The sequence below is a fragment of the Alexandromys fortis genome, unplaced genomic scaffold (assembly GCF_014885135.2).
Source record: "Alexandromys fortis isolate MF-2015 unplaced genomic scaffold, M_Fortis_MF-2015_v1.1 scaffold_28, whole genome shotgun sequence".
In the NCBI taxonomy this organism is placed as follows: domain Eukaryota; kingdom Metazoa; phylum Chordata; class Mammalia; order Rodentia; family Cricetidae; genus Alexandromys; species Alexandromys fortis.
The window spans coordinates 13,874,647-13,901,793 of record NW_026067901.1 but is presented as its reverse complement, the minus strand read 5'-3'; the positions used below and the strand labels follow the sequence as shown (position 1 = coordinate 13,901,793).

Here is a 27,147-nt window from a genome sequence, read left to right as displayed (position 1 = left end):
TGCTAGCTCTGAACCTCCAAGGTGCAAGCTCTGCTCTCCCCTGTGGTTCCTTTCATCTGCCTGGCTAGTGTCTGGCTTTTGGTAGGCAGAGCAATGAGCCCACAGAGGGATGAGGAAGCGGATTAGAAATGAGCAAAGATCTAGAGGAGAACAGAAGGGCCAAGGCTGTCTGCAGCACAAGAGGTGCTCAGCAAATGTCGAGGAGGGGAGGGGTGAGAGGCAAGTGGAATGTCCTAAGAAGGACCCAGTGGCTTCTTGGCACCGAGTTCTGGGAGGGGACTTAGGGGAGGAGAGACACCAGGCAGTCTCCTGGAGTGATTCACTGGCGCCACCTAGAGGAATGGTAGAGCTCTGATCGCTGGAAACAGGTCATGCCAGGAGCCAGGAACCCAGCCTATGCCTAAGTTGGGAAGTTCAGGCTCTACCAGCTCAGCAGCAGCACACAGAAGATTCTGGGCTTTGAGATGTGACAATATTTGTCCATCGGCTGTTGGTTAGGCACCACACTCCTGCTCCCAGGGCAGCCTTGTCCATGGAGGCAGCAGGAGTGGGAATATAGAGGAGTCTGTCCAGTGCAGGGAGGGATGCTCCTGGGTGGAAGTGTGGGGCTGGGCAGCTCAGGGATCAGCTGGACCTAATTGGGACATCATCTGCCAGGGGATAACAAGGACCACTGTGAGATGAGGCTTCGAGGTCATCATGGGCAATCAGCTCAGAGGCCATCCCCCCCCCCGGCTATATCCAGACTGAGGTGACACCCTATTCTAAAACACGCAACACACAGTGTACAAGGATGGGTGACATTGTGGGAAAGGGATGCCAAGCTCCAAGCAGGACAGAACTGGTTGCACAGAGAAGGGCTAGCTGCAAGGGAGCCAAACGCCCTCCCCAGCTTTCCGCAAACAGGAGGGTGGGTAAAAGCTGTCCCCAGGAGATCCCCCAGATGGGGCCCTGCTCTTGGTGATGTCTGTACATAGGGACATGATGTCTTTTCTCCCCCACCCCCACCTCCTGGGTCACAAACAAAACCAATAAGCTAAACCCAAGCTGTGAACTGACACCAGGCGGTGCTGGCTGACCTGCAACATGGGGATGGGCAGAGAACACACTAGGTGAGGGTTTTCTTTTACTTTTAGTTCTGAGTTTTTATTTTGGACTTTGGAGAAAAGTGTTTCACTGTCATCCAAACAGGCCTTGAACTCTTATCTTCCTGCCTCAGCCTCCTGCTTGCTCACATTTTACGCAGGAACCACTACTCCTGTTTTGATTTAGTGTTAACTTGTTTGATTTGGATTGGTTTGGGGTTTTTTTTGTTTGTTTGTTTGTTTTGGTGTTAGCTTTTTGAGGCAGGGTTTTTCTGTGCAGCTTTGGAGCCTGTCATGGAACTCGCTCTGTAGAACAGGCTGGCTTCGAACTCACAGAGATCCACCTGCCTCTGCCTCCTGAGTTCTGGGATTAAAGGTATCACCACCACCCCGCTTGGGTTTTTTTGTTTGTTGAGTCTCAGACTGGCTTTGAATTCATGAACTTCCTGCTTCTGCCTCCCTACTGATGGCTTACAATGAATAACACTATGCCTGGCTTGGGAAGGTTTTGGGTCTTATACTCAGCTTCCACAGCAGCCTCCCTCCTGGTAGTGGGGTCAATTCCACAGAGTGAGCAAGTTCAGCACGATGCCTGAGGTGTTGCCTGGCTCTAAAGCGTGGAAGCCTTTTAAGTCCCCAGAGGCTCCAGGACACCAACCAAACTGGTGAGGCAGGGAAGGAGACCCAGGGATCCTCAGCAGGAGGCGGCAGTGGTCTGAACTTCCAGTTCTAAGGGAGAGGGGACACCCTCTGCTGCTCCCCGAGAGGCTTTCTGGGGTTTTCTTCTGTGAATCCAAGTCAGGCAACCACTGGCCTGAACTCTGGGCCCAGCCACATAAAGAGTTCTATAGCTACCAGCCTACGCATCCTTCTCTGCTTTCCCAACCCCTTACCAGAGCCCAGCACAGCACCTCAATGTTCCACTTCAGCACGGCTCTTCTCTAAATGCACTCAAAATACCTGTCCATCACTCTGTGTGCCTGTCACCACACAAAGAGGCAGGAGGCATGTAGGAATAACTGGGACCGCCAGGAATGCTTGGAACCTCTAAGACTCAGGCCCTGCCCTGACTCTGTAGCCTGAGCAGTACAGCTGGGATGAGGGGCTTTCACCCTCACGCGAAAACTCTCAACAGCCAGAGAAAACAGGAATAAGGTAGCATCTTCCTGATTAAACCTTCTGGGACTTCCTTTTAGTTCAGAACCCAAGTTCCTATGATCTAGAAGGCATTTTGTTGAGTTGATGCCTGGTTAACCTCAAACGCCTCCTGTACAGGATGCCTGGAGCCTACCAGCCCTGCTCGGCCATAACCTCCTAAGCCTAAGTCCTCATGCGAGCTCACTGGCAGCAACATCTACCTTTTTGGAGGTGGGGGATGTGTGTGCTGTACATAAATGTTTACATGCGTGTGTGTGCGGGTGCATGTGTACATATGGAGACTGGAGGTTTACAGCAAGTGTTCTCTTTGCTTGCCTGCCACCTTATTTATACGGCAATCTCTTACTGAGCCTATATCTCACCCACCCATACAGGCTAGTCCAGCTTGTTCTGTGAATCCTGCCTCTGTCTCCCAAGTGCTGGGAATTACAGTTGGCTACACTCAATCACACATGGCTGGGGATTTGAACTCAGATCTTCATGTTTGACCAGCACAAGCTTTATCCACTTAGCAACCTCGATGCCCATGGCCCACAACTGCAGTCCCGATCCTGAACTAGCCCTAACTCTCCTCGGCTCATTTCTGACTGGAACTAAAGCTCGGAAGGCTGCGTCTTCTTGCTGCCTAGCACAACACTTGCTACACAGCAGGACTGTGGTCCCTGCCTAAGCCGAAGGGTTATAAGTAGAACAGGCAATGGATGGAGTCCATCCCCCTGCATCCTCTGGACTCCCTGATGTGTGTCCAGTTTGGGAATGACTAAGGGCAGACCCTTCTAGGCACAAGATTACTAACCAGAGTCTGCTTTCACAATGGACTTTCCCTCTCTACAGAGGAAATGGTGCCCAGACCCCCACACACACACACACAGGACTGGGGAAGATGGCCAGGAAGGGTTGGACCAGGTGAGTCTCCATCCCACCATCCCCTGGGCGGGAGACAGGGGCAGGTAGACTGCACAGGTAGAAGAGATCCACAGAATACCAAAATCTCTCCCCCAGTTTAAATTAAATGGGTGTCAGCCCACTGAAGTTTGCATGGGGGTAAAACAACCAAATTCTACCTCATCAGAACCCACCCCACGCTATTTCCCTCTGTAGCCATTCGGATGGGATAGGGCAGGGGTTGTTGGGCTCACACTCCTTCTAGGAGAATGCACAGGGACCCTTCTCTGCCCGGCATACACACCACACAAGCAGGGAGGTGTCTTTTATTAAAGATGCAAGCAAGCACAGAGTACCATGTGTGACTCCAGAACATCCATACAGTACTAAAAATAGAAAAATAGAAACAAAATTTCACAGAAAGCAGCCTTCCTTCCCAGACACACAGAAAAGGCGCTGCCATGCCCACCTCAGAGTCATGCACCCGGCCCACACAAGCTTTTCCCTGGACAGAGGAAATGCCAGCTACAACCAGACCTGCTTCAGAGACCACCCACTGCAGGCCCCTTCCGCAGCCAGAGTCTCCCACCACCACTCCGGCTCTTCCAAGCCTGATAAAGAACAGAACAAGTTAGTCCCCAGCAGGAATCTGCTGGTCCACCACCTCTCATCTGGCCATCACCTGGGCCAAATTTGAGCCAGAAGAGAGCAGGGGTAGGTGTGTGTGTGTGTGTGTGTGTGTGTGTGTGTGTGTGTGTGTGTGTAGCATACAGGACCATCGCTCCCTTAGACACTCTTGAAGGTCGAGGTGCCCACTCAGATGGGCAGGCTTGCTAATCCTATCCACATGGAGAACATCAACCCTGCAGACTAGGTCTCCTAGGTGAGAGCCTTGGCACAGCTGGAGAGCAAGTGACAGCAACTAGGAATTTTAGGACCATGCCATGTTGTATCACTTGCCAGTAGGAATGTGTCAGTCACCGCCTTGGGGACAAGAGAAGGCTGTAGCAGATACCAATTCTTGTGTCTGCGGGGGACTCTTGACACGCCATCGATGCCTTCAGATGCCTTCTGCAGCCTCAGGTCAGCTTCCCTCCCGGACCTTTCCTTGGGCTCTTCTGTACTAGGCTCCAAGAGCTGCGTGCTGGAGGTGTTTCTGAAAATGGCCTGGGACAGGCCCTGGCTTGGTGGCAGGATGGTTCTGGAAGACTGGCTAGACCACAGGCTAGACCCACCTCTCCAGCCCCCCCCCATGTGATTCCCAACCCATACTTTGATCTCAGAACAAGGTGGGGTGGCTATGCCTAGAGAAAAAAAAGAGTACAAAAATTACAGTGAACCCTGAGAGCTTCCTACCATCCTGGCACAGCTTGCTCCTGCTCGCCCATGGAAATGGACTTGCATTTGGTTGACGGATATTTATTTAGATTTCCAGTGAAAAGCGCTATAAAATACAGTGAGTAACGTGGGGTGCAGGGCAGACATTCTCGCTGCCTGTGCATGTGGCACGGCCACCACGTGGAGACTCAAATGCTACAGGCCAGGCGGCTGATGTGGACAGCATCACACTCCTCGCTCTCTCCACTGGGCTCGTCCCCTGCCAAACGTTTCCACGCAGCTTCCAGAGTGTGTCCAGCAAGGAATAAATGAACGCAAACAGGACTTTTAGCTAGTAGAGCGTCTGGGGACCGTGAGCATGCAAGTTCGCGGTTTCTGGTATTATAAATAAAAGTCAAACGTGAGGTCACACTTCCCCATCTTCTGTTTATACACTAGATCAAACTTCTCGTTCATGGAGACGGTGAAGATGTCTTTCCACAGCCCGACTCTTCCTGCAACACAGACCAGAGTAGAGCTGGCTGTACCCACCAATTTCAGGACAAAAGGAAGCCTTGGGAATGGATCCGGAAGTTTCCAGATCTGGGCCTAGACCCCTCTGAAACTTGACTTGCTGGGTGGGATGGGCCACCTGAGCTAGACCACATGAGTGTTGTTTGTGGTGAGACTTGACTGGAACCAATGTCCCTAAGCCTGGAGGGAAGCTTTCCTACTCCCGCCTTCTGGTAACTGTGCACCAAGCATCACACAGGACCACACCTGTGACCAAGAGGGACTTCACCCCATGCTCCGGTTTCCAGAACCTACCACAGCAGGTGTTCCCACCAAAAACCTGCCAGAGAGGAAGTAATGTGGGCTGAGGGCAGTTCTCTGAGGAGTCCTTGACTTACGGGTCCACAGCATCAATGGCTGTTGGCACAATAGCTGCCTCTGGAGAATGTGAAAAAGGTAAAAATAAAAAATTTTAAAAAAGCATCCCAAGGGCCAGGAGGAAGTCATCGAGGGTGGAGAATTCTAGAAGCCTAAACTCAAATCAAGTTGGATAAGGCTTAACATGAATGAAACATCCGTGGCACACGCTCACTTTTCAGGCTGGACACAAAGTGTGTCATACACAAAAATTCTGTACCACAACTCCAGAGGGAGTGTCCCCACAGCCCCAGCTGTTGTCCCAGAACCAGGCCAACATCATGGGGAGGATGGGATTAGGAGTTTGTAATCTAAACCTCCTATCCACAGGAATGGTGAGGCTGGGTGTCTTGGCTTTGTGCTTTTAAACAAGTGGGATTTGGGAGGAGGGGCGGTTCTGAAGTCAGAACTCTTGGTATCTCCAATAACAGCCTCAGCATTTGTCCCAGCAGGACTGCAGATCTGCAGCCACAGCCACGCCATGGCTGAGCTAAAACTCCTGGCACATCAGGGCTTTCTCTGTGGTAATGAGACATCATCTGTCTGTGTTGGAAAAGTAAAATAAAATGTTCTTGCCACCCTCTAATGATACCAAAGGGACCAAATTAGAAGCTTCTAGACCAACCACACTATAAATATAGTTTTCCACGGTTATTTTTTTTTTGCCCAGCTGAGAGCTTGTCAGAGGAGTCACCCACCTGGTTTAGGATTTGGAATCAAGACAATTTATGCTGTGACATGAACCAAATCTAAGCAATGCAGCCGGCTCCCCGAGCCCCTGCATCCTCGCCACCTCAAGGCGATCTTCTGAGTAAAGAGGCAATGTGCTAAAAGAAAACAAAACCACAGAACTGAAATAAAGCAAAACCAAGGCCGACGGTGACAGAGCAGACGCCTCTGAAGGAGTGTGAGGGCACTCAGCAGAGCACACGGGACCTGGCTGGCGCACTTTGCACAAACCACACACTCACCACATGCAAACCAAAAGGGGGCTGAGGAGGCGGTCACGGACAGGGTTAACGAAATCTGATGAAAGCGAAACTGAAGAATGGCAAATAAACTCAAAATAACAAGTGCCTGGGAAAGATGATGCAGCCAGGAGACACGGGACGGGATGAGGGATGCAGTGCGGTGAGCCGCTCTCTGGAGGACCAGTTGTTAGGCCTTCTCTAGCAAGGCCCTATACACCTGACCCTTAGCATCTTGCCTTTGGCCCCCAGCAGTCGGGATGTAGAGAAAGGTCCAGAAGCCATAGCTGCTCCACAGTTGAAAGAAGACACATTGCTGGAGGCAGCCAGGCTGCAATCAGAGCCAGGATTCTCTCCCCACCGTGGGCACCCTCCCCCCAAGTCCTAAGACCTTCCTTCATAGCTCCTGATCCCCTCAAAGTTTCCAAATCACACTGCTGGTGGCTGGCTTCAGGCCATACTTACCTGGAAAGGATTTATGGAACATGACCACTCCTGAGACTTCCTGGAACGTCAGTGCCTGAGCTGCCCCCACCGAGTGGCAGCTAACACACACCCTGATGAGCTGGGAAACTGACTCAGGGGCTCTGGGATTTCAACAGTGACCCGGTGACTCCGGTGTGCAACATCATCTCTAAAGTCTGCCTGCCCACCAACTGCCTCCTGCTCCTAAGGTGTCCCATCTCCATCTGGGCCACCTCCACAGAGCCCTGACTCTGACTACCCATGCTTGGCTGCCCTGAGGCTGGGTCATTTGTCTTCTCTGCCACTCGAAACCCAGAAGTCCCCTCCTACACTTGGCCAACATCCTCTGGGTCAGGGAGGGAAGAGGTCATGTCGTCACATGATATCCATCTTCTTGTCCACCCCAGCTCATGAGTAACAGCCACCAGAAGGAAGGCTGCTAAGTCAGTGGTCTGCCTGTATTGTAAAACACTCTGGCACCACAGCCCTGCCCTGGGTCTGCTCTGTGGGTATTTTACTTGAGCCAGGGGGAAGAGCTCTGTATGAACACATCTTACCCAGAGCCTAAACCAGCCCCAACAGCTGCTGCCCCCTTGAACTATGGCACCATCTGTGCAAGTGGACAGGGCCTGCCCTACTCCTGGAACACCATGTCCTCAACAGGCACTGGCCAGCAAGTGCTGCTGCCCAGAGAGAAATTAGTCATCCAGAAAGTCCCTGACAGACAGGGAATATCTGATCAGGGAGGAGGGAGGGGACACATACCCCGGCCCACAGGCAGGGCCTCCGCATTGCAACACTGGTCCACCAGCTGGTGACAATGCTCGGTCAAGGATTCCAGCTGGGCCTTGTCACAGGACACACCCAGGAATCTGGCCAGCTGCTCCACCATGGTCACCAGGTCCTAGAAGACAAGGACAGACAGCAGAGCAGCCCCTCAGAGGCAGCATCCAGGGCACAGGGTTGAGCTGGAAACCACATTTGTGGCTTCCTTCCTCCGCACTCAGGCAACCAGTTGGGTACTCAGCCAGGAGGTGATGCTGACTGGGGCACTAGCATCAAAACCTGCAAGTCATGGATTTGAACCCATGGCTCTGGGAAGAGGAGGGAAGTGTGGGGATACAAGGAAAAGGTCTTGAGAGCTGCAGCTTGTTTATAAACAGCAACTGCAAAGAACATCCATCTCTGGCAAGATTCCATTGCCACCTAGCTTCTGGAATACACACACACACACACACACACACACACACACACACACACGTGCTCCAGTGTCCTGTGCCCCACCTCACCTACTGGAAGGTGGCCTGAGGAAAGTAAGTCCTATTAAGTTGTTCACTGGACACATTTATAGACTCGAAAGTGCCAGCTGAAGGCAGAACACAGCTGGAGCAGACACACCACTGTCCCCTACAGCAGCCATGTTCTCCCTAGGAAATGTTGAGGCACCTCCTATTCCCAGTGGGATCCCTGAACCATCACTCCCAAGTCCCTAAAAGCCTGTTGGTCAAACATTAGGAAAATGGTGAAGGGTGTTTCCTCTCAAGAAGGAACTCAGCACCTGAAGCCTCGGGAGGTCCCAGCTAGATACAGGCATGGGAAGTGGAAGAAGTTCTGATTGAATGTGTGTTAACCCCAATGCCTCAGACCAATGGGAACAGCAAAGCCTTCTCCTGGTCCATGTGTGGATGCTGACATATGGACAGTCTTCCTCCCTCCTTCTGGATGTTTCTGTCCTGAGACGGCATCCCTACAGAGACCACTACCAACATTAACTAAGCCTGCCTCCTTGTCCAGCTGCATACGATAAACCCAATGAGTGCATGTCCCACCTGACCCCAGATTTTCTGTACGTGTGTCTGTGGTTTCTCCATTCCCCAGCACCCCAGTTAGGTCAGTCCCTAAAGCTGTGGAAGGTTGGGGTGCACACTGGTTAATTAATGTTTTTAACTTTAACAGGCTGTGGAGGAAGTGTCCACTCCTCCGTGGACTCCTGCAGCGCCCGCCCACCCACCCACCTCGCAGGCTTGATCCTGGTGTTCTTCGTCTCCCAAGGGCACATAGTCCCCAAGTCCCGTGCACAGGAATGATACTGGCGGTTAAGTGAACAACAGGGGTCAGGAAAAGCACAAAGGAATGAAGAACCCACTCCTATGAACCCTGGCATTCAAATGGGTAGAAGAACGAAAGAAATAAAACTGGCCCTCAAAAGAAATCATCCAAGGAAAGGGCTGCAGGCTATGAGACAGATGAAACAGATGGCGGAGATGCTCTGCAGGCGGCTCAGCATCCACACATCCTAGGAGGGTGGACGGCTTCTGCATCTGGTCATATGTTAAAGGAGGCTGTTGAATGGTTACCAGGCCAACTTAAGTGTACACCTCACTCCTCTGAGCTGCACTTTCCACCCATAACATGGACCAGAGTGCGCACCAGCCACCTGTCATTATCAGGAACCTCATTAGTGAGAGATTACCCCTCAGGGTGACTGTGAGGATGAAGGGAGGCTTACCTGGGGTACCTGGGCATGAGCCACCAAGACAGGACTGGCAGCAGTGAAGCAGGTGAAGCAGTAAGGGGGAGATGAGGGGCTGGAGAAGTAGCCCAGAGAAGAGAGTATTTGCTACACAAGTGTAAGGACCCGAGTTCAGATCCCAGAACCTGATTAAAGCTGGATGCAGCAGTAGCATGTATCTGCAGTGCCCGTGCTCCTACCGAGAGGTGGGCACCAGACAGGAGAATCCCCGCAAGCTCATGGGCAAGCCAGCCTGGCATGCTCCACAGAGAACAAGAGACCCTGTCTCAAGCAAAAGGTGAAAAGCGAGAACCAGAGATTGTCATCTTACCTCTATATTCTCAGTGCAATAGTACAATGCACAAACCTTGACTCACTCACATACATAAAACACATACTCCCAAGTACACACACACACACACACACACACACACACGGAAAATTCAACTGTGGAGAGTACCCAGCTCTGCCTGCAACACCAAGACCTATTCTACAATCTGGAAATGCAGATACTCATGGCTAGTTTTCTACAGTAACATGAGAACACGAATTCCTAAAAATGTAACCTTAGGGGATGGAGGGATGGCTCAGAAGTTAAAAAGAGCTTGCTGCTCTTCCAGAGGACCCGGGTTCAATCCCTAGCACTCATAGGATGGCTCACAACTGCCTAACTCCAGTCCCAGGGGATATGGTGCACTCTTTTGGCAACTGTGGGTACTGCACACATGTGGTACACAGATGCAATCAAAACACCCAGACACATAAAATAAAAAGTGTAAAATGAAAGCTGGGTGGTGGCAGTGCACACCTATAATCCCAGCACTTAGGAGGCAGAGGCAGGCAGATCTCTGTGAGTTTGAGGGCAGCCTGGTCTACAGAGTGAGTTTCTGGACAGCCAGGGCTGCATGGAGAAAGCCTGGCTTGAAAAAAAATAAACAAACAGGCAGAAGTAATCTCAGGCCCCTAATCTCCATCAAAGATATTCCTAACTATAGGTGAGGTTTCTGGAAAAATCCACAATGCTGATTAGGCACTAAAGCAACTGACTTCAGTGGCTGGATACAGTTGAGTGCATCCCTCAGGGAGCACCTGTTATAAGCTTTGTCCCTGGGATGATGCTGATGGAAGGTAGGTTCCTAAAAGGTAGGAATCAGGGGCTGGAGAGATGGCTCAGTCAGTAAGCACACATACTGCTCTTCCAGAGGACTGCAGTTCAAGTCCCAGTCCCCACGTCAGGTAGCTCACAACTGCTTTTAACTCCAGCTTCAGGGGACCTAATGTGCCCTCTTCTGGCCTCCACAAACACCTACACTCATGTGCTCAAACCCACATGCATATACAGAATAAACAATAAAAATAAAACAACTTTTAAAAGGCAGACAATAGCTGTGTGTTTGATTAAAATGTCACCCACAGGCCCAGGTGCTGGAGCTTGGTCCCAAGCTTGCGGGACTGTTTTTGGAAGCAATAAAAACCAGGAAGCCTGGCCTAACTAGAAGAAATAGTCACCAGGGGTGGGCCTTTGAGAGGAACCTCCAGCCTCTGGCCCCTCTTGGCTTCCTGATCTCTGTGAAGTAATCAACCCCTGCAGCATGCCCCTACCCCACTACAGGGTCAGAATCAAATCAGACCATGGACAGAATCCTCTGAAAGTGGATCATCAATCTGTGGTTCTCTGCACACGTGGGCCTCCAGGCTACCTGGAATCTTCCCATGGGTGTGGGGTCGCGACCCTGAGATTCTCAGCCATCAGCAGTCAGTGAGGTTATCTGCCTGGTGCCCATTGTGCTCCCTAAGTTTTCTCAGTAGGACAGCTGGGTCCCACCAAGCGGTGGGCACCCTCTGTGAGGACAAACTCTATGGCAAAGCCGTCCCTATGCTTCCTCTGCAACATGTTTTCTGATATTCATAGGCCCTAAATGCACAAGCCCAGCCTAGAGTCACTGCAGAAAGAACACCTAGGACAGGGTACCAGGAGGCGGTGGACGCTACACCACCACAACCTCTTCTCCGCTCTTCTCTGTTCAGGAGCCATCACCACCAGGGTCCCTTCATAAGCCACTCAGAGTCTTCAGCATGTTCCTGACCAGATATCCAAAGTCATGTTCAAGCCCACACAGGGCTGTGTCCTTCTCTAACTCCACCTCCAGTCTGTCTGACCTCTGTCCCAGTCCCTCCACTGACCATCACGTTCCTCCAGACACAGTAGGCAGTGTGGCTTGTCCCCGGTCTGCCTGGTTCAGAACCTCCAGAAGACATTTGAGCCTGGCTCCCTGCAGCCCAAGGCCTGTGTATTTTTAGGGACTGCAATGAGAAGCAGCAGCTTCCCCTGCTCCAGCAAGGGCCTGCACAGGCTTTTTTGACTTTCAGTGCCTTGTGGCACTCCTGGTCTTCTTGTGGAAGGGGGGTAGGTGGCTCCACCCTGCAGGTTATTTTATAACTCAGAAAGCAATGGCCTGACACATGAACACACATCCAAAGGAACGGCAGGACAGCCATGACAAGGTGGCCTCTGAGCAGATGAGAAAGTGGAGAGAGGGCAACCTATGTAGGTCTCGGAAGAACATTCTAGATGGGCAGAGCAAATGCACAGGCCTGAAACACAAGCTGGAGGGGCAGGTTCAAGCAATAACAAGGTGATGGTGGGGGATAATGTATCCAGAGACTAGGGAGCACTGCGGAGGTCTGATGATTGTCCACAGCAGCATGGGCTGTGGCTTGATAAGTGGTAATGCATTTTAGCACCAGTAGGCACAGTTGCTAAGATGAGGACTTGATGGATAGGCTTAGAAGGGAGCCAGAGGTCAAGTCTGGGATTATGCCTCCGTAACAAGGGAGAGATGCAGACATGGACAGAAAGCCAGGCAGACCTGGGCACGAATGGTTGGGGAAGTGTGAGGATTTAGGGACGGAGCCAATGGAACATGGGACACAGACACACAGTGTAAAAGAGACAGTGGGAGAAATAAGAGAATTCCACCTGAGCACCACTGGAAGGCAGAGGGGCTGCTGAGGCCGTGAGGGGCGGTGTCAGAGGCTAGCTTGGGTTCTAGCACCAGCGGGTCCTGGCACCATGGACAGCTCCAGCACCATGGACAGTGTCCCTCGGCTCGCTAGGCAGCATCTCTCTGGCTACTCACCCGGTGCATGTCTTCATACTTGAGGAAAAGCACATTTGCATCCATACGATGTTCCCAGAATTCCTGAACATGCTCAAACCAGGATCCATAGCCCACTGTGGAAACAGGGAAAGGGTCACAGTTGGAGAGGGAACTGGGCAGGTGATCTTCCCCCTCTCCTCTCCCGCTCCCAGCCACGGAATGCCCTGCTCCTACTCAGATGCTGTGAAGGAAACTGCAGGGTCTCCTAGAAGGAAGAAACCATCAAAGGCCCTCCCCCCTCCTGCTCCTGCCAACCATATGTCAGCCCTACCCAGCCCGAGCATAGATGCCCTGAAGACCTGACAAGGCAGAGGATGTGGTGTGCGCACTAGCACCAATGGGTGAAAACAACCGTCAGAGAAGTCAGGACAAAGAGATAGGTAGGGTACACTGCGGTGTGGAGTGCTTAAAGACAGCTCCAGAACAAGGCCCTGCTCCATGACTTCTGGTTGACTCTAGGCATTCCCAGTGAAACTTGTGATCTAAAGACAGATGGGAGCCCCACATTGTCACACAGGCAACCAACAAGTGCCTCAGCACGGCCCTGCCTGGTCAGAGCACCAGATCAAGACTGGGCCCTTAGCAGGCATGAGAGGACTCGGTCTAGTCTATAACCAATATCATATTCCTTGTGACAAGTTCCAATGTGCACCCATCTCTTTGGCTGAGCTGTGCAGCCCTGTGATGGTCTTCGTGACACACTTCCATGGGGGTTCTGGGGCAGGATTCTGCAAGACACTATACAACAGCTCTAACCTGTTAAGCAACAGGAAGGGACCAACTATATGAGACACAGGGTTAGCAATGGGGCTCCACTCTCCAGGCTCCTTATACAAACTCCCTGGGTAAGGAGTCATCTTCGGGCACAGTGAACCTGCACAGGCACACACCCCACTCCAATGCACCTGGAAGACCTCTGCAAACTCATCTTAGAAAATCTGCTCACTATACACAGAGCTGAGTCTCAGGAAAGGACAGGGGCAGAGCAGGGCACAATGGGGCCTGGACATTAATCTGGATCCATGTGTTCAGCTGAAGCTGAATCCAGGCAGATGAAGTCCTGGGGCAGGAGGAAGGCAAGCAACCTAGTAAAAAAAAGGGGGGCCTCTCCCCACTCCCAGAGAAGACACAGGACTTTCAAATGGTCTGGACCCCATTGGGTCACAAAATGCTGTACAAGGAAGGCCAGCAAGGACCATGAACAATGTTAAGGCATGCTGACTGCTACTAGGGATGCCAAGAGCACCCCCATTGCCTCTGCACCTGGGGTCACAGAGGAAAGAGACGCATGTGTGCGGATGGTAGTTAAGCCTCCAGAGAAGGGGCCCTGCCATGACCCCTTGCTTCTCTCTGCACTTCACCCTGCTGAGACCATGAAGCCTGCAGATCCAAGGCCTGCAGGCTAGTATAGCTCAACACAGCCCCCGCGTAGTAAGAGGTCGCCTCTGGAGTACTCTTCACGCTGCATGGGTCAGTGTCTGTCCACAGCCAACACAGTATCTGTCAAGTGACCTTGTCCACAGACTGTCCCCCATGTGTTTGTGCCATAGGGAGACTGTCCACAGAGCGTCACCAGACTGCATCAGTGGTCCAGAGGTTTCACACAGCATATCACTTGACCTGGGCATTCCTTAACCTCAGCCCTGAAGTCTCAGGCCACCAACATGCCAATCCTTCCTCACAGTGACTGCTACTCTGCTCTGCCCTCTGCTCTGTCCAATACTGGGGACATTAAGCCCAGGGCCTGATATGCTAGGCAAGCATGCTTAAATCTCCAGCCTTCTTCCTAGCTTTCTTTTTGAGATAAGGTCTCACTAAGTTGAATAGGCTACCCTTGAATTCACTCTGCAGCCCAGGCAGGTCCTAAAACTGCCCACTTCCTGCCTTAGTCCCCAGGCAGCTGGGATTACATCCCTGTGCCACCATGCTTTCTAGGAAATACGGTTGTTTTTAATGAATGATCCTTCTCTTAGATGTCACTTTCTTTGAACCTTGGGCAAGGAGGAAAGGCTACCAGATTGTGGTCACTGAGTGGCTAAGAGTAGAGGAAGGGGCATGAGCACCCAACGTCATACACTCCGAGAAGGATGCAGGCCAGAGTGCATGGCCTTGACCTCTGGGACTTGGTACTGTGAACAGGGAAACCCGTGTTAGGGCAGACGTTAACAGCTCTCGCTGAGAATACACCAGGCTAAATGTGGCAGACTCTTGCTGTCACTACGGAGCCTTTCCCACACACCTGTGAGACAAGAATGGGTGCCAGGACTAGAAGATACGATGCGATGCTGTGAGCCAGAAGGGAGCTGTTCAAACACCTAGAAGGCTGCAAAGGGCATCCCAATACTGCACAGGAAAAGAAGCTGGGCAGGGCCTGCAGCAGGCTCAGGGACTCTGGGGAACAGGTGCTGCCATTTCTCACCACCCATGTGACCCAGCCCAGGGCACAGCTGAAATGATATCTAACAGGAGGAAACAGACCATTGGGGGGCCTCTGGTTCCTGTGGGTTTCCAACTACAGGCAGTCCAATGTGCCTGATGCAGCCCAGTCCACTCTACGGGACCTTGTCTACACCACTGCCTGAGTAGGGAGCTCCTGGAGGCCCCCTGGAGCCTGCTGTACTTGAGGCTTCACTCTGACAAATTCTATTCTCATCTTGCCTCAAAGCCTCCCTGCAGGACCCCCGATGAGCCTAGGGCTAGGACTGTCTCAGAGTGGACTAATGAAAGCATGACATAAGCCCCTTTCCTATGACTGGGTGCACATCACAGTCCCTTGCCGGCCACAAGACTCAGAGATGTAGAGGTGACAGGGGCAGGTGGGAATACAGCCAAAGAGAAACGGCTACAATGGCTCCAAGGAGACAGGTGGTCTGCGGGGTGAAGAAAGACAGTGAAGGGAGATGGGGCTGCTTCCTCCTATAGTCCCTGACTTCCTGGAAGACCAGTGGGTGGGGTAGCCAGGTCCTGCTCCTCCTGGGTCAGGATAGCATTCAGCCCAGCACACCCTGCTCCCTAAGTGTGCTGTTCCCTGTCACTACCTGGCCTCTGAAGTCCAACCCTCCCCCCATGAGTCACACCCAACAGCAGCTTTCACCATTCAGAGCACCGGAGATTCGAGATCCGAGATCCAGGCCTCTGAGTTCACAGTTTTCATTCTCACCTCGTTAAGAACCCAGGCAGGAAGGGCAGGTGAGTATCTAGAGAAGCCTCAGGGTGGTGGGGGACAGGACTGTACTGCTGCAGGCCACCTCTAAGATCCACAGCTCCATAGCCTCGTCACCTCTGCCATGTGGTAATAACACAAGCCCCATCTGCACAGCGGGCTCCCAGAGGTGCGGGCAAGGTGCCGTTTCAGGTTACACCTTCCAGGAACCCCCAGCGTCGGCTGGTTTTTGTAAGGACAGAGCTCACCCCTGCTGGCACTTACATTTATCGTTCATGAACCGCCGGCAGAACTCCTGGAAGGTGCCTCGGTAGCTCATGGTCCTCAGCGAGCGGTGGAATTGATAGTAAGACACAACCAGGTCCTTGGGGTTGCGAGCCATGTAGATGACCTGTGGGTAGCAGAAGAATGGCTCACTCCCCCTCCTCTGGCCCGGGCTCCTCTTGCTCGTTCCCAGCATGGATATGCTCTGGTCCATGGGCCGAGCATGCCGGATAAACATATGACTATCTTACTGTACTACTTTACCTGGGCACTACTGTAATCAGTAGGAGACAGATGCCCTGGTGAGGGCTGGTGGTCTGGAACCTTATGAATGAGGACAGAGACAAGAACATGAAGCACCATCCTCCAATGTAAGAGAACACCCCTCACACCCTGGTACGCATGGAGAAAACACTATAGACATGATCCAAGACGGACCCTGGGTCAGGGGTAGAGGCACCTGCCATGGTTTTAGAAGCCTGGGATTCTTTTTCTTTGGGGGATGTTTCAAGGCAGGGTTTTTCTATGTAGGTTTGGTGCCTGTTCTGGGACTCGATCTGTAGCCCAGGCTGGCCTCAAACTCACATCGATCCACCTGACTCTACCTCCCAAATGCTGGGATTAAAGGCATGTGCCACCCCCACCCGGCTAAGCCTAGGATTCTTAATGAGGAAGTGGAGGATGAGAAATGTAGATAGGTTACCTTGGAGTCCCCATTGTGGAGGTCAGAGGGCAGGAAGCGGTAGGGGAGGTGACTCTTGATGAGGCGGGGAGATGTCAGTTCCTACAGAGAGAGATACGGCTGTCATATTCACATACATGTGTGAACATGTGTGCACATGCATGCACACACACACTCCTTCCCTCCCAGGGCCTTTCCAACTGCTCTGGGAGGATCCTGACCAAGCAGGGCTCAGTACATGCTCTAACCAGCTATCCACTTGAGCCATCTAGACATGACTCACAGGCGGCTGGATCCCAAAGAGCTGTAATGAGAATCCCAGTCCCCAGCCTTGGGGGCGACTCATTACAGACATAGGGATTTGGCTTGAGTGGCTGAGAATGAAGGAGGGTCTGCGGGGCGGGAGAAGCACAAAACACAGGCATAAAATAGTGCCTGTAAGAACATGGGGGTGTCCCAGCTACCCTCCACTCTGACCTCAGCAGCCTTGAGGATCACAGACAGTGGCTTTCCCTCAGCCCTCTGCTCAGAGGCCCTCATCCTGTCAGCTTCCCCTTGGACCATGAGTCTTGGTGTCCATTTAGCCCTCCGCTCCTCTCTTCCTTCTGAAAACTCCTCAGATGTCTGCTGCCTCCTAACCCACCACCCCAGCTCTGCAACCATCACAACTTCCTGTCCGGAGGTGGGAACTGTCAGCTCACTACCGCACAAGGGGCAGCGTGTGGGGGCTCTTAGAGCAGAGACACTGCACACTCCCAGTGTTTCCCGTGGCGGAGCCACTGTGACCCGGCACAGACTGCAGACAGGAGGGCAATCTGCGGGTGCCAGGCCCAGTTCCAACCAAGAGCGGGAGGAAATCTGCTGCCGTGATATGTGGACAAGCCTCTAGGGGACAGACTCCGAGGGCTCATCAAACAGACAAGCAGGCAGAGGCAAGGGTTGCAAGGCCTGAACTACAGGGCCAGCAGTGAATGGAATGAAAAGAAAGGTCCAGATACCTCTACGGGGCAGAATACACAGGACCTCTTACTGTTGACACAGGCTCGATCTCATCATTCAGCCCAGGTTGGCCTCAAACTCATGTGCTCCTCCTGTCTCAGCCAGCCCAGTTCTGGGGCAGTAGGGAGAAGCCACCACACCTAGCTAGTTTCATTTCTGATACCATGGATTTTATTCAAACACATCCACCCCAGCTCCCTTGACAGATGAGGGAGCTGAGGCCTTCTTCCCTACTGGTCGTCCCTCAGCCAATGACCAATCAATCACGTGCAGTTATTTCCTCCCCACCTCCCAGACTCCCTGACACTGACATCAGTCACTTGTACCTGACTGTCCCAGGGTCCTTAAGGACTCAGGTTGAGTTAAGGACTCAGACCCATCAATTTCTCCCTCTTGGCTAGCTAGAACTTCCTGGAGGCCCTCAGCTGTTGTTGCCATGAGCACCCATGAGTCCCCCGAGAAGCCACTGTCACTGGGCGGGTGTAACTGTGGAGCAAGGGGTCCCACGGGTACCTTGATGATGTCCAGCCCCGGCTGTGGGTACTCCAGCACTGGCAACTGTTCATCAATGTTCATCAGGCCAATCTCGTCAGGGTCGGCGCCCTGGCTCACCAGGTAGACCACCTCCTGCAGCAAGCTTGTACCTGGGCAGAGAGGTAGAAAAGGGGGCTCAGGGAAGCCACCGGGCCAGCCTTACCGTCAATGAATCTCCTGCTGCCTGAGAAGCAGGCACAGGGCTCAATGAGCACTGAGCAACCCTGCAGAGGGACCCAGAGAGAGCCCCAGACTGAGTGTAAGGCTTCAGCCCACCACAGCTGCCGGTGCCCAGCCTGCAGCCTGCAGCCTGCAGCTTTCCTCGGCATTCATGGGGGCAGGACAGCTGGGAAAGCAAGCAGATGTTCCTGCACTCACAGGCCATGGTGGGGACTGCTCTCAACGGAGGCTTCCGGGAGCTGAACTTTCCATTGGATTCATGAGTGACCAAGCTCAGAGGGGAGGGTGTGGCCTCAGCCCCCACAACTGATTCCTTCATCTGCCCAGTGACTACTAAACTAAGCACACACGCCATCCATGCTCCTGGAACACATTGAGGGAAACCAGCCAATAGGTGCATTCCAGATCATTCCTGGCTTTGTCACTCATGAAACGCACAAGCCCTGACAACACACTGGTGATCACACAAGGGGACACAGTGGCAAGGAAAAATGAACACGTGATACCCAACATGGAGGACCCAGGATCAGCAGCACCACGGTGAGACTCTGGCTAATCCTTTGCAAAATGAGCTGCAAGAAGCGAGACCAGGGACCACATGAAATAGTCACTCACTCAGAGCCACAGAGGTGGACCAGCGTCTCCCATCTCTCACTGCACCTCTTGGGAGGCATGTGGAAGCTGGAGTCAAGCGGAAACAGAAACCACCTCAGCCTACGGCAGCCTGCTCTATGCCAACTGCTCCCTAAGACAGCAGGAGTCGGCCAAGGCCAAGGACAGACCTGAGCCCACACCATGGGCCTTGCAATGCAGACAGGAACCCACCAGAGGACAGTGGCCCACAGGACTAAGGACCTGTGATTAAACCCCCATCTCCCCAGAGCAGCATGACACAGATAGGTCCCCTGCTGGATTTGGGGGCCGACCCTCTCCTCAGACCCAGGCCCACTGTCTCTGACCTCAGTCACTTTCACAACTTCCCATGGTTCACAGCAAGGCCCAGGCAGCAGAGTCACGCCTCAGCCTTCCCTCGCCTCAAAAATGCAGCCTCTGGCGTAGATACAGTGTTTCCAGCCGCAAAGTCTGCCTTCTCAGAAGCCCCAGGATCACTCAGAGACCATGATGCCATCTGTACCCTCGCTGCACTCCCACCACGCTGAGCCTGGCAGCCCCCACTGCATTCCAATCGCTGTGCGTGAGTCATGAGCACCATGCTGCCTGGGCTCTGCTGGGCACTCAGTCTGAGCTGGGGTCCCAGGGCCAGGAAGGCCAGCCAGTCAACAGTCATCCGGGAGCCAAGGGAGGCAGGCAGACAAGTCTGCAGTTCTCCAGCCCCTGCCTAGGCCCTGTGCCCTCCAGTTCCCAGGGCATGGGACCAGGTACTACCCAGAAAGCTAGGCCAACCTCCCATGAACTCAAGGAAGAGAGGAACACAGCTGAATACACTGTCCCTTCACAGGGCTTTGGTCCCTGTGGCTGGTCCTTCCTCTCTGGCCTTTCCTAAGTGGCCTTATGCAGCCCCATCCACAGCAAGCCACGTCTTGTGGATAATGTATACATTCCACAGGCCAGCAGGGGTGGGGTGGCTCCTCTGTAAGAGCCCTTTCTCCCGACCTCCTTTCTTTACACGTCTATTCGAATGTCACCCCTCAGCAAAGGCCAGTCAGTCATCAGCTGCTCTGTCCTTCATGCTAGTCCTGCTGTGCCAACAGCCCAGGAGCCACCCACCCGTGACCTGATCTGAGCTCTAGCCAGAAAATCAATTTGTTTCAGTAGTCCATCCATCCTTCAAGGCCCTGCCATCTAGACACAGTTCACACACTGAGCAGGTAGGATGGACAAGGGGCGGTGGAGGTAGCAGAAAACAAATCTACCTGGGAGGCTGGGCGGTGGTGGTGTATGCTTTTAACCCCAGCACTCAGGCGGTAGAGGCAGGTGGATTTCTGTGAATTCAAGACCTCCTGGGCTAAAGAGTGGGTTCCAGGACAGGCTCCAAAGCTACACAGAAAAACCCTGTCTCAAATAAATAAATAAATAAATAAATAAATAAATAAATAAATAAATGAAAATTAAAAGTCCACCTGGGAGGAAGTGGCCAGAGCACAGCACAATAACACAATAACACAGCAGTTGTCCAGTAACACAGTGCACAGTGGTCACACAGGGAGGGTCCTAGGCCATAGCTGGAGTAGGAAGATCTCTCTCTCTCTCTCTCTCTCTCTCTCTCTCTCTCTCTCTCACACACACACACACACACACACACTTACAAATGAGGCTGGAAGGCCAGAAAGTGCCAAGGCCATAGACCCTGGTGAGGCAAGCCCGCTGGTACCTCCTGGTAAGCAGCTAGCTTCTCAGAAAGGTCCTGACATGAGTCTCTCCTGGGCCATCTTTTTTTCTTTCCCGAGACAGGGTTTCTCTGTAGCTTTGGAGCCTGTCCTGGAACTAGCTCTTGTAAACCAGACTGGCCTCATCCTGGGCCATCTTTATGGTCTATTTTTAATGTACCCCTTCCTGACTTCAGCCCACATAGGCCCATGTCCTAAACAGACCTGCGCTGTATTTCAAAACAGCTCCATCCACAAGCCCACCCTTCCCTCTGCTATGTATTTGTGCTAGGAACACAACGCGTCAGAGCCAAAGTAGCCATTCACCTGCCAGCCACGCATGCACACGCGGGCAGCAGATTCAGCGGGTGGTGGTGGTGGTGGTGGTTGTTTTTATAAGCCATGAGACTGGAAAGAGAAGGTATGGAGGAGCTCTGGGGTATATGGAGAGGATAATCAGATGAGTATGACCAAAATACATTTTATACACGTATGAAATTTTCTGCAATAAGTAAAGCTATTATATTTTTAAAAAAAGAAAAACTAAACCTCCCTTTGGAGACACAGGAAGTGACCTGCTCAGGTCAAGGCTGCTCAGTGGCTGAGCAATTGTGAGTACGTAGACTGTGGGTATTCCCCAGCTGGGATGGTCACACATGAGGACACGTTGCAGCTTCATGTCACATGGTTCATAGGCTGGGCCGGCCTGGATGACAGCCCATGTGAGTCTACTGGTCACCAACGGGGCCTCAGGAACAGGGTATACAGATGCCAGTCTCCCAGTGTGTCACCAGTGCAGAGGGACTGGGAAAAAGCAGGACCAGGGGCTGAAGCCAAACCTCCACAGGTACCTGGGAACAAGAGCAGCAAGGGCAGAGCAGAGATGATGGGACACTCTGAAATACACAAAAGAAGATGGGGCCTCCCATGCTGCCTAGACAAGGGAACCCCTGAGCTACCAGCCTGCTGTACCCCAACAGACACAATCTGCAGGGTAAACAGCTGTCACTCGGGAACACGGCCAGACTCTCCATGGGCTCTGTGTGTTAGTGGACCAACGCCATCGTTCACAGCTCGCCATCCACAGGGGACACAGCCAACGCTGAACAGCAAATCAACGCCCGGTGGTGGCCAACAGGGCACTCTAAGTCCCAGATCAAGATGTATGGGAGGCCCTGGACCTCGCTTAATCTTCCTACTACCTGTCTTTGTTTTATTAAACTTTTCTCCTCCTTCACGGCCACTTCCTCAGCTAAACCCCGCAATCTAACAGTTACTATCCCAGCTCTTAGGCGTCCCCTCCCAGGACTTCCCAGAGCCCAGGGTACTCCCGCCAATCTCTCCTCCAGGCTGCTTCTTCTGAGATGGCCTCGCCCTCACTCTCTAAGGACAAAAGCCATCACGGCATGGGAGGGGACACCTAAGACACTTCTCAGCGTCTTCTTCCTGCACTTAAGGGTTTGTGTGTCTCTGCCATCCTATAGGAAACCTCACTATACGAGCTGGGACCCTTCCAGGTGGGAGTGGGAGGTGAAAGCAGCTAAGGGGTGGGGCCCAGGTGTGCGTACATGTGAGATGTGGGGGGAGGAGAGATAGAGACAGAAACAGACACATACACATACAGAGAGAGACAGAGCAGAGACAAGGACAAGTAGGCAAACACAACACAAGCTGCCCAGCCTATCTACTTCCCTAGCGAAGATCTGCCATCTCTAGTCCCTATGGGTCTCTACTATCCCACTGGTCAGTTCTTTGGTGTCTGTGTTCCCAAAGATGTGTACCTCCAACCTCTGGCAAGGGGCTTTTGGGGGAGGGGGGTAGGATCCTGTCAAGGACAGGTGAGGTTAGCAACCTCACTTCTCAGAGTACACCTTCCACTTGACCCCCACGGCTAACAAGGCCTGCACCCGCATCTCCACGACCACAGTCTTTTGGAGTCGGCAACCCCAAAGACACCCCATGGGGTGCCCATTTCACGATTCCCAGGGCTCTGCAATGGGAACTACCCTCCTCATCTTCAACCATCGCCTGCCCAATCAAGCCTGATCTTCTAGACTGTCTACTGCCCATCACTCCTAGAACAAGGAGAGCTCTGTCTGCACTGTGTTCCATCTGCCCCACGGAGCACCCACCCGGCTATCTGCTGAGGACCTCTCTTCCCCCAGCTGGCGACTGGAACAAGGTGAGATGGCACCAGCCAACTCCGGGACGTACCCCACCTATGATGCAGAAGCTCAGGTTCCCCTCAGCCTGAGAGACAGAAAGATGGTCCCAAACCCACTGGGCATCCTTTCAGTGGCATCCTTGGAACCCCACTAGGCACCAAGAGGAAGTAGCAGATCCAATCACCAAGTACGACTGGCTCCTTCTAAGACAACACCACGTGGCTGTGCCGCACTGGACCCCACCACCTTGCCACACTACAGAAACCCCCCAAACCTGGAGCTCTGTCCCTAATTTACTTCAGTTGTTAACATAGCCTATAGGCAGATGAGGTCTCGACTGAAGGATTGCCCAGCTCACACTGGTCTGTGGTCCTATCTGTGAAGGATGGTCTTGACATGGGGCCCCACCCTGCCCACTGTGGGCAGCACCATCCCTAGGCAGGTGGTCCTGGGCTGTTTAAGAAAACCAGCTAAAAAGCATGGATGAGAGTGAGCCAGCAAGAGGTATTCCTCCACGGTTCCTGCCTGTAGCTCCTGTGCTGGATTCCTGTCCTGACCTCCCTCAATGATAGACTAGGACCTGAACTGCAAGCCAAATAAACCCTTTCCTCCTCCAGGTTACTTTGCTCAGGGTGATTTTATCACAAGAGAAAGCACACAGGGATGCCCAGTCTGGTCCTCCAGTGACTCTAGAAGTGAAGGAAAGACATCAATCACTCCTCGGGGATTCGGTTTCCTCACACTGCCAATCTCCTGGGCCTGCAACTCTCTGAGTTGGGTATTCACTCAGGTGGAGGAGACCCTGCTGTCCAGGAGGTAGCAAATGCAGCCCTACAGCTGTTGGTAGAGTGCAGGACCGGTGGGGTGCAGCATGCACCCCTCAAAGAGCTCGCACCAGGAAACATCGGGAAGGTGACCCTGAAGGAAGAGCTAAGGACAAAGGGGGGGGCACCGGAGACCACACAAAGGCACGGAAGACACCGGGTGCAGCTGTCACTCTTGCAGAACCACGTGACCCACTGTGGCCAACACAGACTTCTGGCTGCTCTCTACGTCTCCACCACTGTGGTAGCCTCCCCAGGCTGGGGAGAAGATGGGAGGAGAATGGCTCGGTTATGCCCACTTGGAGCAAACTTGGGCACTCTGCAGACAGACGAGCTGGTTCCCAGTCCAGCTTAGACAGGGATGGGTCCCCTAACTAAGATCGAACCCAGGTCCTCACCACCTGCCTTCCTTAGCAGATCCTGTTCTTCAGTCACTGGGGGCTCCAGATGCTGAGGTGGAGGGACCCTTGATGCAGGGAGGTGCCTGACCTCAGCCCTGAGCCAGCTCTTCCCTAGGGAGGCACAGGTTAAAGGACAATAACAAAGCCCCCAAGCATAGAGAAGAGCTACCAGTGACTCCTGCCTCTCTCCCAGAGGCAAGGGGCCTGTGATACGTCCACCTTGTCTCTCCAAGGGCCCCCCAGGCTGGGCAGAAGCTCACAGAGGCTGCTTTTCTCTCGTTATGATTCCCACCCTCTCCCAACTGCGGTCACTCCCCTAACTGATTAAAGGAGGGTCACTTTCCAGGCCCCCCGTGTCCCAGTGTCAGGACCAGATTTCCAGCCCTGGAGGTCACTAGAGCCAGGAAGTGTCAGGAGGCGGGGGGGGGGGGCTGCCAGGATCACCCCTAACGGGGGCTTCTCTCTGGGAGGTGTGGTGGGTGACCCCAATGCTATCACTCACAAAGCACTCTGGGCACGGCATTGGCACCCACAGCAGCAGTGCTGGTGCCAAGGCACCGACCCCACAGTGACCCAGGGCTGATCACCTGACTAAACAGAAGAGTAAAGAGAGAGTGGATGAGGACCCAGAAAGGCTTGAGCCCAGGGGGCTCACCCACCGCAGCCTGGAACCAGCCACACCAGAGCCACTGTCTCCACCTGCGCTGTGCCCCGCTCCACCCTGCCCTACTCAAAGGTATCAGGAGAGGCTTAGGAGCCGGAGATGGCCTGCTGCCCTGGAGCCCTGGTGTTGGATCCTGGCTCTCCCTAGCTCATCTGTGCTCTAACATGGTGGCCTTGAGGAGGGAGGGACAGGGAGTGGATGGCGGCAAAGGGATAGATACACCAAGAGCCATCAGGCCACAGGACTGTCAGTTTCAGGAAGGCAGCTCCGCAGGGTGTGGTGGGTAGGGCACAAACCGGATCCCTGAGCCCCCGCTGGGGTCTCACCACTGGGGAAGGAGTTGATGCTTTTATCCCAGCTCTGGCCCGTGCTTCTCGGTACTCAGTACATGCTCCACACAACACGGGAGTCTGCTGCCCGGAAAACCAGCATCCAGACAGTGGTGGTGAGGAGGGCTCCTGGAACCCCAGTATGTGAGAGGCTGATGCAGGAGGATCAAGAGTTCAAGGCTAGCCTCAGCTACATAGCAAGGGCAGCCTGTGCTACCTGATACCTGTCTCAAACAACAACAACACAAAAAAAACTCTGGTACCCTGTGGGATGATAAGGATAGTGCACCCCAACAATCCTGGCACTGGGAAGGCTGAAGCAGAAAGAATGAAAATTCAAGTCAGCTTTGGGTACACAGACCCTGTCCCAAAATCACACACACACACACACACACACACACACACACACGCACACATGCACTCACGCGCATGAGTGTCCCATCTCATTTCTCCCTGCAATGTCCAGAAAGCTCCCCGGAACCCACCAGACCCCAGAACTGGGTTTCTCTAAGGCCACCAGTTCCCAATGTTCACAGCTGGGCCTCCAGCCCGGCCACTCCCTCAGTGCCTTCCAATAACTCACGCCACTGTCCCCCTTGCCTGAGCAGCTACTCCACAACCCCAGCCACACCCCCAGGTACTAGGGGCTCTGGGAACCAAGTCTCCCACAAATTAAGTCCAGGGACCTTTCTTTACCCGTGTAAACATCCATATTCTTTGCGGCAGGACTGTACACCCACGAGCCCTGCTTAAGCACCAGCCTCTGGGGGCACAGCCGAGTGGCAGAGCAGACACAGAGCATAAAGCCACAGGGTTCATCCCAGGCGCTGGCCCCAAAGAGACAATACCAGGTACAGCCCCAAAACCAGCTGTGGAGCCCCCGGCATGGCGACTTACAGAGAGTTCTCTGAAAGGAGATCCTACCCGAGACCCAGCAGAGACCTAGAGCTGGGGGCTGCGGGGTGGTTCGAGTCTCAGTGGGACCTGCCTTCTCCTGCCAGGCCTTCTCCGAGACATCCTAGCAAGCTCTCTGCCTAGCGGTGGGTCAGTGCCTGCACCCGGACTTGACCCCAGGGCCTTTGCACCCCTACCCCTGCCCTGAGAGTGTCCATCACTCTCTGGGAGGAAGCTGGGCAGCTGCCCGAAGGGTTGGGACTCCACCCTGGGTGTCATACTGCTTACATTTCCTCCTGTAACCGCCTACTCAGATACAGCAGGGTGATGGCCAGCCACCTTCTCAACTACCCTGAACCTGCAGGACAGCGGTCACAAGGGCGCTCTCCAGGCACTGCAAACGGAAGGTCCGCTGAGCCACCCTACAGACCCCAGAAAAGGCACCACCTGGCTGCCTCTACACCAGGCCTGGATGGCTGGGTGGCTCCATCCCAACCCAGCTGTGTGACCTTGGACAAGCCTCCTCCCCTCTCTGAGCCTCTGCCTAGAAGCTCTGCCTTGCGCGGCTGCTGAGGACCAGCGTGGCCAGGTCCCTCCTGGTGACAGAGGCAGCTCATAAACAAGGATACAGGGGCAGCAGAGGCCGGTCCCATCCCCCACAGAGCCCACGCTGGAGGAGCGCCCGCTGCCTCCGCTGCCGGCACCACAAGGGAAGCCGGACAGGACTCGGGCACAGAGAGGTTGAGCGACCTGCCCAAGGTCACACAGCCCAACGGGCGCCGGGAACGGAGCAGGGTTCCCGACTTACCAGACTTGGGGTAGGTGACGATCCACACGTCGCTGGGCCGCACCGGGAAATCGGCGATGTCCTCCATCTTCCCGCGGCAGAAGGGCGGCAGCCGCACGCCATGGAACTCGAAGTACTTGCTCTCGAACTCGCCCGGGGTGCCCGGGGTCTCCGCTTCGCTCTCCGCCATGCCGCCTCCCGGCCCGGCCCGCAGCTCCAGGGCGTGACGTCACGGCGCCGGCGCGGGGCTCCGCGGGCATGACGTCATGGCCGCACCCACGCACGCCGCGCCCTGTGACGTCGGGCGCCGAGGCCCCGCGCTTGCCGCAGAGGTGCGTCCGGGTCCGTGCAGCCGCCTGTCAGTCATCCGCGCGCAGGGTCAGGGCTTCTCGCCCTGGAGCAGAAACGGGGCGTCTGCGCAAACCCAGGGCGAGCCACGGGAGGCGGGAAGCC

The 27,147-nt window shown here is 53.8% G+C and overlaps 1 protein-coding gene across 2 annotated transcripts; it reads right to left on the bottom strand.

Annotated features, from left to right (window-relative positions):
* Nucleotides 1-4,479: 4,479 nt before the first annotated feature.
* Sult4a1 (sulfotransferase family 4A member 1) lies at nucleotides 4,480-26,884 on the bottom strand. 2 transcript variants are annotated; one of them, XM_050130654.1, is made up of 7 exons: nucleotides 26,716-26,884; nucleotides 18,103-18,233; nucleotides 16,612-16,692; nucleotides 15,909-16,035; nucleotides 12,461-12,555; nucleotides 7,574-7,712; nucleotides 4,480-4,960 (listed from the first exon to the last, which is right to left on the bottom strand). In XM_050130654.1, exons 1-7 carry the CDS (start codon nucleotides 26,882-26,884, stop codon nucleotides 4,848-4,850), a joined length of 855 nt encoding a protein of 284 aa, XP_049986611.1. In that variant the 3' UTR covers nucleotides 4,480-4,847. The 2 variants fall into 2 exon arrangements, with proteins under 2 accessions (XP_049986611.1, XP_049986617.1); XM_050130660.1 differs by lacking the exon at nucleotides 4,480-4,960 and adding an exon at nucleotides 6,102-6,202.
* Between the last annotated feature and the right edge of the window lie 263 nt (nucleotides 26,885-27,147).

Coding starts and splice junctions, on each gene's coding strand:
- Sult4a1 (XM_050130654.1), bottom strand. CDS start 26,884: ATGGCGGAGAGCGAAGCGGAGACCCCGGGCACCCCGGGCGAGTTCGAG. Junction 18,234..26,715: donor CGTCACCTACCCCAAGTCTG/GTAAGTCGGGAA, acceptor CTCTCTGCCCAG/GTACAAGCTTGCTGCAGGAG. Junction 16,693..18,102: donor CGGGGCTGGACATCATCAAG/GTACCCGTGGGA, acceptor CTCTCTCTGTAG/GAACTGACATCTCCCCGCCT.